At 41.3% G+C, this 13,670-nt stretch overlaps 1 protein-coding gene across 5 annotated transcripts in view; it reads left to right on the top strand.

The window, feature by feature from the left end:
- The window catches only part of DCDC2 (doublecortin domain containing 2), a 109,987-nt gene extending 96,575 nt beyond the window's left edge, over positions 1-13,412 (top strand). For all 5 annotated transcript variants that reach the window (XM_075921152.1, XM_075921153.1, XM_075921151.1 and 2 more), the window contains 2 exons: positions 6,683-6,997; positions 10,748-13,412. In XM_075921152.1, the coding sequence (XP_075777267.1) occupies positions 6,683-6,997; positions 10,748-10,852 (420 nt within the window). In that variant the 3' untranslated portion in view covers positions 10,853-13,412. The remainder of the gene's footprint in view (positions 1-6,682; positions 6,998-10,747) is intronic.
- Positions 13,413-13,670: the final 258 nt, after the last annotated feature.

Below are 13,670 nucleotides of genomic sequence, written 5' to 3' on the forward strand. Positions count from 1 at the left end.
ACATCCCTTGATTATAAAGGCCAGACCTTTTCATGAGGAAAAATTGTACTTTACACCAGTTTCTCTCTATTCTCTAAGGGTATGTCTACACAGTGGGGCTATTTCGAGATACTAGAAGTATCCTGAAATAGCTACTCCGCATCTTTTGAATGCGCTCGCTATTTCAAGATAGGGTGTCCGCTATTTTGAGATCTATTTTGGCATCCCTGTAACTCTCGTTCCATGAATGTTAAGGGATGTATCGAAATAGCTTGTCATTTTGATATTTGGCTCTGTGTAGATTTGCCACATTTTGAAATACGCTATTTCAAAATTCAATCAAAATAAGATACGCAATTTGCGTAACACAAATTGCATATCTTATTTTGAGTTTAGAGTGCTGTGTAGATGCACCCTAAAATCAGCAAGCTTCTCAAAATGGTACTTACTCATAAACTTTCTAGGAGGTCATGCAGAGGAACGAGCAATGATGTGTTAAAATAAAAACTTTTACTTAGATCTTCTGTTTACTGATTACTGGACAGGTCAGCATGTAATAAAGAATCTTTGTTCTCTTGTTGTTTTTGTTTTTTTCGGATCCATTGACTTATACCCTCAGGACTGGGGTGTGTGTGCATGTGCTTGTGCGTGCGCGTGCACGTGTGTGCGTGAGAGAGTGAGCGAGAAAGCAAGCAAGTGTATAATTGTCCTTTGGTTGATTGCTGCTGAGAAAGAGAACAGATTTTCCTTTGGCTCAGGAAATTGTGGGATAAGGATTTGAGTCCTGGATTTATGGATATATGTGATTTTATGTGTATATGAGAGGTGGTATAAAATCAACTCTGATTTCCCCTTTGTAATATACCCCACCCAGAAAAATCCTCAGACTTTCAAATCTGTAGATTTAATTCTCATTGCCTGTTGAATTCTTCTTGAAAACTGTATAAGTAAAGTTAAACACAAATTTGTTGAGACTTCAAAGTAGCTCCTTTTGAAACATTTGCCAGCTGTCTAACATTTCATTTTCCTATGTCTGCCCAATAAATCACATTGATCCATAAAACTGGAAATTTAGATGTTTTAACACTGACTCAGACTGTCACTATTTAAAAATAGACATGATTCCCTGCTAGTGAAACAGATGAAGGAAAAAATATCCTTGACCCTCTGAGCTAGCGTGGCTACTTCTCAAATGTGAAAAAACACCAGGATGTTTTAAAATGGTTCTTCTATTCCTTACCAAAATGGCTTATTGGCCTAAGGAGATTGTGCAGAGATCCTTTTTCCATGTAACTGAGGAAGAGAGTTTGAAAGCCTTATATTTTGCAGTGGTACTGAGCACCACTGCTCCTACTAACTGCATTTGGACTTGTGGGTGTTGAGCATTTATGAAAATCCAGGACTATATGCTTAAATACTGAAATTGGCATAACGAAATAAGATCTAAAACACACCCAAATGGCTCAGTTTCAAGTTACTGGCTTCATGATGGTAAACACATTTTTTTATACTCAGTAATAACAGCATACTTATTATGTGGGAAGTGTAAGACTTAGTCCTTAATGCTCATTTCCTTGCTTTTAAGTGCTTGGGTTTTGTAAGTGATGTTGTCACTTAGCAACCCTAACTGGATTTGGAACAAAGTGTTTTTGCTTTTGGAATATATGCTACATATCTACAAAGCACTATTCACTGAGTAATAGTTATATTTTAAAGGTGGTGGTTGTCTCAAAGCTACGTGGGCCTAATGTTGTATTCATGAGATGTGTATACCATATTATTTGTGACCATTTAGATTTTGTTGCCTACTTCATTGTCTGAGTAAACATTTGGAAATGGTTTTAGTAATGCAAAATTATGATTGACATTAAAATGGCTTCTACTTGGGGAAAAATAATTTTAAAATACCATATAAATATTTACCCTGAAAAGAATTTTTGTGATATTGGACTCTATAATATGTTAATAGCAGCTATGGGACTAACCAACTGATTGGAAGTAAATGCCTCATTGTAGAAAGTCTTTGTGATTTATTGCTTTTTGGAATTTTGATGGCACTTGGTAACCATAGCACTTAATGAATGGTGCCCTGATAAATGCAATTGAATACCACCTCCGTTTTTAAGTCCTTTGTGAACATTTCAAAATACTACTGAGTAATCATACTACTTGAATGTGAACTTAAATTTACTCCTGCTCTACATTAAGCTTCTGTTAGAACACCATCGGCCTGATTTGTAAACCAGGGGCCAGATCTTCTGCCAGTGCAAACTGATATAGCACCGTTAACTTCTGTGGCTCTCTATACAAGATAAGTATCTTGCATCAAGCCTCTACTTTTTAATGTAGGCAATATTTGCATTGACAATTCTCTAAGCGCATAGAATTGTGCCCACAAAAATCAAGACCTAGTCTGAAAATTGAGCTTTGTAATTCTCTATGTATAGTAATATTAGTGAATTTTGAAAATATTTTTTTTTACAAGATAAGCCCATTTAATTCTAACATTTCTGTACTATTTGTGGTACATCTTTTCTTTGTCTTGCTATCATGCAAAAGGAAAACTCCTTACTGTGAGTTGCTATGACTGGGAGGCAAAAGAACGGTCAGTTATACACACTGTAAAAAGACAGAGTCCTATTCCTATCCCTTTCCCATCAGTTCTTTCAACATAATTCTAATTATGTTATTCAGGTCTCTTTCCCTGTCCTCTTTTGGTTTTTGTGTGTGTGCATTGGATGCTTATTAAAAGTAAGGCATTGACAACTCTGGTGGCTCAGTTGCTCTGCTTATCAAAGTACCTCAGACAGACACTTTATTGGGAGTAGCAGCGAACCCCAAGCTGCTCTATCGGTATGTCCTAATTCTCACTTGAAGGGACTATCTCAAGGAGCACTGCGGGGTAATTGTCTCCCCAGTTGTTTAATCCTTGACTCTTCTGAAACTGCCAACAAGGGTGCCAGTTGTGCTAGTGTTATTTTGTGATGTGGCTGCCTGTCCATAGGGAAAACAAATAACATCAGCAAATTCATTTTACATAGGCCACTGCCCAGCTGTTAGTTGATCACAATTGTCTTTGCTTGCATTCTTACAAGGGGTGAGGCAACCCTTTCATCCTGTCTGCTGAGTAACATGGGTTTTACTCAGTTGTCTCTTGGGGTATATCTACACTGTTGCTGGAAGGTAAAATTTCCAGCTTTGATAGATGTGCCCACTGCAGCATTTTGACAGGAGCAGCATTATGACACAATGCAGCTTCGTTTCAGATTGATGGAGTATTACATGCTGTGCAGACACCATTATCAATGGCCCAGTATTGTGGCACTGAGACCTCACTTTGTCCACAACAGTTGTACATGGGAATGCTGTATGCTGGTTATTTTGAAGATTGAAGCTAGCCACCACTGAAAGGCTGGCAGATAAAACTAACTGAACAGGGTCAGGGGAGAACACCAAGGTAGGTGTCGGAGGCACAAGACATCTCAAAGCCAGAAAATAAATGTACCAAAAGAATGTATAGATTATGGTGTTAAAAATAAAGGGAAAGTTGAAAAAGATTTGACAAGATAAGAAAACTTCTTGTGCCTGTTTCATTTAAATTTAAGATGGTTAAAAGCAGTGTTTGTCTTGTGCATAGTGAAGTTTTAAAGCTGTAAGTCAACTTTCAGTTATAAGCTTTTGAAAGAACAATTGTCACAGTTTGTTCAGTTAGGGACAGTCTGCATTTCAGAGAGGTTTCTAAGGCGAAGGTTCTATTGTAATAGATGTATTGTGCACTGTAAGAGACATGAAATGTAGTCGGGGGACCAACAGAATTGCCGGGCCACTGTGCAAGGTGACATGGGCTGGCTCTCTGTTCCTCAGCACTGCCTGGAGTGGGCTGCACAGTGGCTCATCTTCCCAACAGCTTTCAGAGCTTCCTGGAGCACACTGTATGGTGCTCCGGCAGTGGCCAAGGACTCTGGCTACCTCTGCTTCTGTGATAGCAGCAGCTGGGAACCCCAGGTGTCCTTTTGAATTGCTGGGTTCTGGGGCAACTCTACCCTTTGCCCCCTCCCCCCGTTGACAGGCCTGTGTAGAATATTTTAGATCCGAGATCCCCAAATGGTGGGGCATGCCCCCTACAGGGGTTCTAAAGAATATTCAGGGAGGCATGGCTTGGACCTGGGTCAACCCCTCATGGGAACTAAGGAGGAAGTGCCACCCAGCTTTGCTCCCAGTCCCAGCTGCTAGCCCTGTGCCTGGTGTCCTGTTGGTTGTTTCTATGCCTGGAGCTCTGTTCCCTGTGCCCCAGCTCCTGCCCTGAGCTTTGGCCTTTTACCCTAGTTCATGTTCCCTCTTCTGAATCAATGGCCTCAATTCCAGAGGGCGGAGGCAGACAGGGGTAAGGGAAAGCTCAAGGTAAAAAGTTTTGGGTCCACTGTTTCAGACTTATGTCCATCTTTGCATACACAAATTGTGCATGATAAAAAGGCCTTTTTCCTTTGGGGATGATAAGTTAAATATACTCTATAAACATCCTTAATCAGGTATGGCCAGTTTGAAATATGATACATGCACATCACTTTTCAGTTTCTGTAAAAGTAACTAACTATACTTTTGTTATTCATAGTAATAATGAATGCTGTAATATACTTAAGCATTAAAAAATATCCTCTGAGTCTTTCAGTCACTATTAAAATATTTTGTTCACAATGATGGAATTTGGTACCTTGTTTTGGACCATCCCAGTTCTAAACCAATATAGTTCAGGCTAAACGAGATGTGACCTGTTGAAAGTATCTGAGAGTGATGCACTCATATTCTGTAAGTTTCTGGTCAGAGTTCAAGGTATTACTTCAGTCTCTGAACTGCTAAATAGAGTGGGATGTAAATCATTTAGGGGCCCAAAAGGGTAAACTTTAGGTATCGTCTCTCTATAATTCTGCTGCAATTGTAACTGTTAGATGCACTACATACCTTAGGAAGAGACAGTGTCTAAAGTAGACTAAGATTTAAATAATTTGGAGATCCACTGGTTAAAATGTGTTTTCAACGAGGGGTACCTTACTCTTGGGATTCACTTTCTCCTCCGCCCCTTAGTTCATCAGATCCAGATTTATTAACTTTCTCTGTGTGCTTCAAAGCCCCCTTCGTTCCCAGACTTTTGAAGAGAAACATATATGTAGACCTATAAGACAGGTAGGTAAAGAGAGAACAGAGTCAGGGGTTTGAAGCCTGGTGAGAGAGATTTCTTCTTTGGGCAGCTGTCGAAAGAATTTTGAAACTGAATATTATGCTGATTTTGAAATCTAGTGGTTTCTTAATGTGAACATGGGAAGGGTGAAAAAAATGTCCATTGTGAGAAGCTATTGGAATACATTAATAAGTAACACATAGGAGAATGAATAGTAGGTAACTTCTAAGAACTAAGATCAAGGATTTTATGTTATCTTAGATTGCTGGCAATTACAATAGTTGGCTCAGTTAGCTGTGGGTTATTACACTCCAGGCTTCTTTTACAGATGTATAAAAAGGCTTATGTTGCTTAGTTTTTATATTAGCAGTAATAGGGCCAATTTGATGCTATCAGATAAAATAGAGTCATGAACACATAAGTAAGGAACATGTTAAGATCATTGTGCTTTAAAAGCCACCTTTTTGATTCTTTGTCTAGCTAGTCATGCTACAATGTAATATCTTTGGTAGCTGGTGATTCTTTGGCTCACTGCAGTAAAGTGACATGCTCTATATGATAGGGTGTCAATGGAATATAATTGTATTATGTAGCTATATAAATGTTATGGCAAAGGTCAGACATTTAATCAGGAGACCACTGATCACTTAATAACATTCTTATAGTGCCTTTTATTAATGTATGCTTAAATTTTTTCGGCATGTTAGTGTTGTTGTAAGCAGCAAGGTTAATAGATTGTTCTGTGACTTTTATTTTATAAATTCTGCAGCAGTTATTGGCTTATCTCAACAATCGACTAATGACCACAAAATTCCAAATACCCTTGGCTGAGTGAGACTCTTTTGAAATGTGCTAGTTGGCTTTAGATTCTGATGAAGTTCAGAGGAAGAAATGGGAGGCAGTCACCCCCTTTCACTCAAGAGGGGTGAGAAGAAATAAAGGATGGCAATCTAAGCAAAAATACCTAAGCCAGCTCTGTGGTGGGGACAGTGTGTGTAGTTCATTGAACGGCAAGATGATTTTTCTGACAGTTGATTTTAGGAAAGGATTGACATAATCTAGTTTGTATTTGCCTCAATCTTTAAACTCTTTGATTAAATGGTATTACTTTATCAGCAATGAGGACTTGCTATCCCTGAGGGCCCAGGACAAGATGCTGTACTTCTGCCTTGTGCCTTTCTTTGACCTTTCATGACCACCTTGCAGGTCATATTCCATCTCCTTGTGATGGGTTTCCCCCTTGGGATGTAACCTCAAACTAGGACACCACTGAGACCTCTGTCTTATCAGTTCAAATTTCCTATATCCTGAGACGTTGTGACCAGCTGCAAAGCCCTCCAATCTTGCCCTCACACAAACATCTATAGGGTGGGGCCACAGCCACCCAGTTCATGAATGTTCTGCCAGCCACTGCATGAATCAACAATAGAAAGGCTCCAGCCAAAACATATCCTATTATGAGATTGCTTTGGGTGTTTTGATTAAAGATGTTTGAAAATGACATAATGCTGCTCTTCCTTTCATCAGAGACCAGCAGAAATAGTAGATGAGGAAGAAAATGAAGAGGAAGAAGAGGGAGATGAAAGAGAAATGAATGGAGGAGATCAGGGAGAGGAAACAGGCAAGGCTGTTAATGGAAATAATCTTGAGAAAACAGATGAGAATTATGAAGAAGAGCAGGAAGAAGAGAATCTTGAACAATGTGAGGAAGAGGGCCCTTTCCACTTAAATGGTGAAACAAATGAAGAAAATGGTGAGGAAATGGAGCAGTTTAATGATTACAATGATCTTCATCCTGAAGAAGAAACAAAATCACAAGAGGACTTTGACAATCAAAACCAGGTAATAGTTTATTCTTTCAACCTTTTTAAAAAAAAAAAATATTGCCTCATTTATTCCAGCACTAGCTCTCTGTATTGCCAGTTTAGTCCAACTGAGCCATGATGGAGCCCTGTGTCTAGACTGGCCAGTTTTTCTGGAAAATCAGCCGCTTTTCTGGAAAAACTTGCCAGCTGTCTACACTGGCCGCTTGAATTTCCGTAAAAGCACTGACTTCCTACTGTAAGAAATCAGTGCTTCTTGTGGAAATACTATGCTGCTCCCATTCGGGCAAAAGTCCCTTTTGCGCAAAAGGGCCAGTGTAGACAGCTCAGATTTGTTTTCTGCAAAAAAGCCCCGATCACGAAAATGGTGATCGGGGTTTTTTTGCGGAAAAGCGCATCTAGATTGGCCACGGAGGCTTTTCTGCAAAAAGTGCTTTTGCGGAAAAGCGTCCGTGCCAATCTAGACACTCTGTTCCGAAAATGCTTTTAGCGGAAAACTTTTCCTTTAAAAGCATTTCTGGAAAATCATGCCAGTCTAGACGTAGCCTTGGAGTCTCATGGAGTTTCAACTTGCAGGAAAGCTATTTTCCCTCATATACAATTTTATGGCTACAACTGCAGAATACTTTCTTCAACTGGCAAACCATAGACTTAGAGAAGATTAGGGTTGGAAGAGACCTCAGGAGGTCATGTACTCCAACTACCTGCTCAAAGCAGGGCAAACCCCAACTAAATCATTCCAGTGAGGGATTTGTTAAGCTTGGCCTTAAATTCCTTTAAAGGAGGGAGATTCTACCAGCTCCCTAGCAATCCATTCCAGTGCTTCACCACCCTCCTTGTGAAATAGGTTTTCCAAATATCCAATCTAAACCTCCTTCACTGCAACTTGAGACTATTGTTCCTTGTTCTGTTATCTGCCACCACTGAGATCAGACTGGCACCATCCATTTGTTAGTTGAAAGCTGCTATCAAATTCCCCCCACACGTGGCCCCCAGCCCCACCTACAGCCCTGCCCCCTCTGTTGAGGCCTCACCCCTCCCATCATGGGGAGAGGAGGAGGCGGGGCAGCGTGCCGTGCGTGTGCGCCCTGTCACACAGGGAACAGAAGAGACAAGAAGGCGCATGCTCCAGTCTCCGCATGAGCATTAGGGAAGAAGGTTGCCAAGTGGCTCTAGCCTCCCTGGCCCCTGCAGTCACCAGGGAGGAAAGAGGCTGTGGAGGTCCAGCCTCCCCTGTCCTCGGGCACCAGGGAGGGAGATAGCTACATGGCTCCAGCCTCCCCAGCCCCTGGAACACAGAGAGGGCAGGTGCTCGGAGCAGCAACACTCCACCCCCAGAATTCCTACAGCAGGTGGAGTGGGGGTGGGACCATGCCTGGTGGTTTGGGAAGGCAAAGCCTTCCCCCGCCTAGGCTACCAGATGCCGATGCCCCCTCGTTCCTCTCTTCATGTATTTGTTGCTCCATCTCTCTGGCAGGCCTTTGTCTTATCTTTGTCAGTAGGTAGGGTGTTAGAAATCACGACTTCAAGAAGAGCAGGGTGATTGTATATTTCAGTCTTCACTTCCTCCATCGGACATAGCAGGGGGACAGTGGGATGTGCACGAGCATGTCTACTGGTTCATGAAACCAGTGCCTTGTTTGTTTAGTTGAGTTGCCCTGGACAGAGGCTGCATTTAAGATGTGTTGCTTCCCTCATCTCAGGGCAGCCTTAGTGATGTATTTAATTTTTATATTTTCAGATAGAAAATTACAGTTAAACAAAAATCTTAAAGGCATCTTCATGGGATGTCAAAACACAAGTCTTGTCCCTTAGGGGAGGCATGCCACATACTTAGGGAAGGTACCTGATGCTGTACTCCTCCATTTGCTGATAGGAGAGGGTCTTCAGCTACAGAAAATGGAATCAGAATTGCCAGTAACAGATGGACTACCCCATGTATTGGGTAACCAGAGAAATGATAGATTTCCTGAGATTACAGGTGGCTGGGAGGTAAATGCAGCATGGCACTTCCTGACTGAATTCCTGTGTCAGGTGTAGGACAACTGGGGCCAGCTCTCTAATTGTCTCTCTCTCTGTATAAAAAACATTGTTCCCTCAGGATGACAGTGATGTCATCATGTTACTCTGTTGCCCTGCTCCCCCCCAGCTTCCGTAGACTCAGAAGTGGAAGCGGCAGCTATGGCTCGGGATTCTCTCCAGACCCTCCTTGCAGGGGGGTGTCCTTGACTCCTTGCTGATGCCTGGCTTCCCTGCAGGAGGGCCAGAGGGTGGCGGCAGCGGCAGCAGCAGCAGCAGCTGCCGCTGCCGCTGCCTCCGGCCCCACTTCTACTTCTGGGTCTGGGGCCCCGATGCTAACCGCTACCACCACCTGCCTCAGGCCAGGCACTTGGAATGCTGCCTGCCTCACCTGTCTGGTGCTCCAGCCTCATGCCCCCCCCTCCCTTGCAAGCTTAGAGCATCAGTGCTGGCAGTCTGTGGGGTGGTGGGAGGAGAAAGCACCGAGGCTCTGTGCCGGATCCGGCTTGTGGGGTAGCGTGTGCGCTGCTTTGAGGAGGGGAGCAGTGTATGTGTGCACTTCCTTGCAAGCCAGATCCAGTGCAGAGCCTTGGGATGTTCTCCTCCCTTCCCCAGGAACCTGGAACTGGTACTTTAATCTTTCCGGGGGGAGGAGGGACTTGGGGAGGGAGGGCACGAGACTGGAGCACCAGGCAGGCAAAGCAGGTGGCAGCCCAAGCCTAAGGCAGGTGGAGGTGGCAGCTTCCCCATTGGAGCAGTGGGGAAATCCTCCAGTGCCTGGGAGTGGCACATGGCATGAAAAGAAGTGTCTCTCCCAACCCGTCATGCCCAGACCCCGCACCTCAGTGCCTCATGCATCTCTTCCCCACTGCACCCCCAGCCTGCTCCTGCCCCCTCCACCCTGGCCAGACACCTGATTCCAAATTTCTCCCTCCCCCTGGCCAGACACGCTGCCCAATTGGGGCCCAGCCCCATCTGGCCACAGTGTCCTGTCTTCAGCCCTGATCCTGGGGCAGGCTCCGTGGTTCAGTCCCCATCTGGCCATAGGAAGGGCTGATGGCAGCCCACATTCTGCTGTGGCACGGGCAAGAGGGGAGGCCACAATCTGGCTGTGGAGAATGGGGGTTTGGCGAACATGGAGAACAGAGCGTGCAGCCCCCTAGTAAACCATTAAGAAGTGAAAGTTCCTGTACCTTCCATGATGCTCAGGATAGTCTCTGTCATGCTTCTGAATACTGGGATTTATTTTGACCCATTTGTATGACACACAAGAACATTAAAAAAAAAAAAAGATTATCAGACAAATATGCAACAGTAGCATTCTCATCAGATGTAGGGTTTGTTACATTCAGAGCTTGATATGTTGATGGAATGTTTTTGGGAATGGTGTGGACAGTCATGTGGCTGGAGAGTATGAGAGGGCTTATGTCACAAAGTGAGACTACATCTTTGGGAGGTTCGGTTTAGAAGGGCTTCTTGCTCAGATAGGGATATAAACAGGAAAATATTCTAAATTGAACACTGGTTCTACTGCTTTCACATTCATTCATATGCTTATCTGGTGGAAGGACCCCGTGTTTGTATAATCTACCCTAGAATGTTACGTTGGCACATGCCTCATATCTGTTGTTTCACTTGAAGAATTGTTAGATTCTGGTGTGGACTCCATAATTGTACATTGACATGCAATGAAGTCTCTTATCTGCCAAGCTTAAAATACCTATGTTTCTGATTCCTCTTTTTTCTCTAGATTGACTGTCATCTGGAAAAACCATCAAATCCAAGAGTAACTATCACCAGCCCACAGGGAAGTGAAAAAAATGACCAAACAAATGAGTACGCTGCTGTAGCATAGACTTTTAAAGAGTAGATAAGCAGAAAATGAAGGATTGTAATATTGGAAATGTAAAACATGTTGTTATCTGTGATTGGTAACTTATAATGAATGTGAAGATACAGCTGAGTACCACCTACTGAGTCTTGAAATGATAATGCCATATGGATTGACAGAGATAATGAACATCCTATTATAGGGAAGATTGAATTATTTTTACAATATGTGGCTTACTGATGAGATTTTAGGGGAAAATGTAAGGACTTTTGTTTAGAAATACTATAAATAAGTGAGTTATTCCTTCTTTGTTATTAGATGATAGTACCAACCTGATGTGGTAGCATTTCACCATGCTCCAAAAAAGCATCAGATTTTTTCAGTAATTTTGTTTAGAAAAGAGTATTTTGTGACTTCTAATGGAAAAATGTATAATGCTTTTCTTAGATTAATAAAACAGCTAAAATATTAGGTATACTTAATTTCCATGCTTATAATTTAGAGATAATGGGCCAGATTCTCCTATTGATGGAGTTCACCTCATAAAACTGTAGTTGAGAATCTATCCTAATTAGATGTTCAAAATTGGATAGTGGCTTTCCAGGAAAGCAGCAGCATTAGTGGTGGTTCTATTAATAAAAAGCACATATGTAGCATCATGAATAGAGAGGAGGAGAAAGAGACTTAATACTGCAACCTCATCCATGTACTCAGATCCTTTCTGTTGCAGGAAGACCCACTGCCTTGAATAGAACTCTGCACAGATGTAGGATTTCTGCATGCACATAAAACAGTTTGCAGGATTTGGGCTCTAGAGTAGAATTGGGCAATATTTTTCAGAAGCATAAGTGAGTCAAAACTTAACTGCAAACTAGTCAAAAATCTGCCATGAATTTGCTGAATAGTTTCAGCCAAAATTTTTTTGGCTGACTTAGGACCATTCTCAAAATGGCTGGAGTAGGTGATGTTGAGTAGAACATTTGCCTGTGATGTGGGAGGCCTGTCTTCAATTTCTGCCTCTGCCAGGGATTGGAAATCAGTCTCCCACATCTCAGTAGGATTCCTTAGCCACTGGGCTGAAGGTAATAAGAGAACAAACACCACCACTTCCTCCTCCAGCTCTTTAATGACTTTTGATTCTGCTGAAATACTCATCAGTTTTGGTTTGGGTTGAACTGAATCCTTTTTCTTTGAAGTGCCTGCAAAACAAAAATATCAGTTATTCATCCAGCTTTAGTATAAAAGACAGCTTCTTTCAAATATCCCCGCATATGCTAATATGTTCACTTTTCAAAACTGGAAAGTTTATCCAGTCACAATACTGATTTTTAACTAACCTTTTACAACAAATATTAAGAAATTTTAAATCTTTGTGGTAGATTAATGAGAGAAAATGTATTTCTGTTTTAGTTTTGAAAAGTTGGGCTGAGATTGATTTTTAGACATCAGCCAATGAGAAACTAATTTATAAATGAAAACACTAGCCTACATCCTTAGCTGACATAACTCAGTTTAGCTTCACCAGTGTCAGTGGAGCTATCTCTGTTTACACCACTTGATGATCTGGCCTGTTAGGTTTTTTGCACAAAACTTAGCTCTCAGTTCTCTATGTATTAATCCTGAGCATAGTCCCTAAAGTTTAAAAATGGTACTTCATCTGGAGCAGTAAACTGGTTCCTGCTAAGCTGAGTTTTCATGTGCACTACTATATAAGAGTATCATACAGAATATTGGTTATCTTTATTACATTGGTTTTTTTCTACGCCTCAACATGTAAAACCACTGTGTTGCGAGTCATAGAAATTAAAATTTCTCTAATCTTAAGCATTTTAAACTAAGTATATGTATGTGGTAGAGGTTTCTTGGCTTTGATTTTAAGTAGTTTTTGTGTGTGTTAATACTAACAAATTACTACTAAACATTTTCTTTTTGTGGTTATCATGTAGTTAATATTTTTAAGTTTATTGTAAGCAATTGAAACATACTACAAAATGTAAAAAAACAAACAAACCCAATCCACTTATAGTAATTGAAAACCACCTAACCTATATTTCCTCTAGCAGATATATTGATATTTCCCCCAATGAAATAGTAATGTTTGTTAACCGTCCAGTGTAACTCTCAGTATTGGCAATATAGATATATCAAAGGTGACATTCAAAACCATAGGAACCAAGCCTGTACATGTTGCTAAAATTCAAAGATAAACTTTTATAGTGTTTATGTTTGGGTGTGGTTTATGGAACTGGCCTGGACTAAGCACTGGGGAGTATTCCCATTGGAACAATTCTGCATTTGGAAACCACGATTCAGCAAAGCCCTAGCATGTGCTTAATGCCACCTTTATTCAGCAGATCACATAGGATTTCATTAAGTACTTTGCTGAAGTCCCAATGATTTCCGGGAACATACACATATGCTTAAAGTTAAGCACATATTTAAATGAATGTTGTTTACATTTTAAGCAACAGTTAAACTCGTAGAAGAGCTATAGGCACCCTGACAGTTAATCTTCCAGTAGTTAAACACTATTTGAATTTAGTTAATCAGCTGCAAAAATAAAATAAAATAAAATAAAAATAAAAATCTGTATCTTCTCTGAGTACATATGCTCGGCTTTCTGTAAAAATCCTGGGAAATAAAAGGCTGCAGTAGCATGCTTTGCTCAGTCAAAATTAGATGGTTCATATGCTTAGTTAGTATTAAGCACATGCCTAATGCTTTGCTGAATTGGTAACTAGGGCACTGATCATGGCTTTGTGCCTATGTTGAGCCCCCAGAAGTCAGTGGGGTACATGTAGTGCAGAAATGGATCTCTTGATACAGGACTAGAGACCAAATA

The sequence above is a fragment of the Pelodiscus sinensis genome, chromosome 2 (genome assembly GCF_049634645.1).
Source record: "Pelodiscus sinensis isolate JC-2024 chromosome 2, ASM4963464v1, whole genome shotgun sequence".
Classification (NCBI taxonomy): Eukaryota; Metazoa; Chordata; order Testudines; family Trionychidae; genus Pelodiscus; species Pelodiscus sinensis.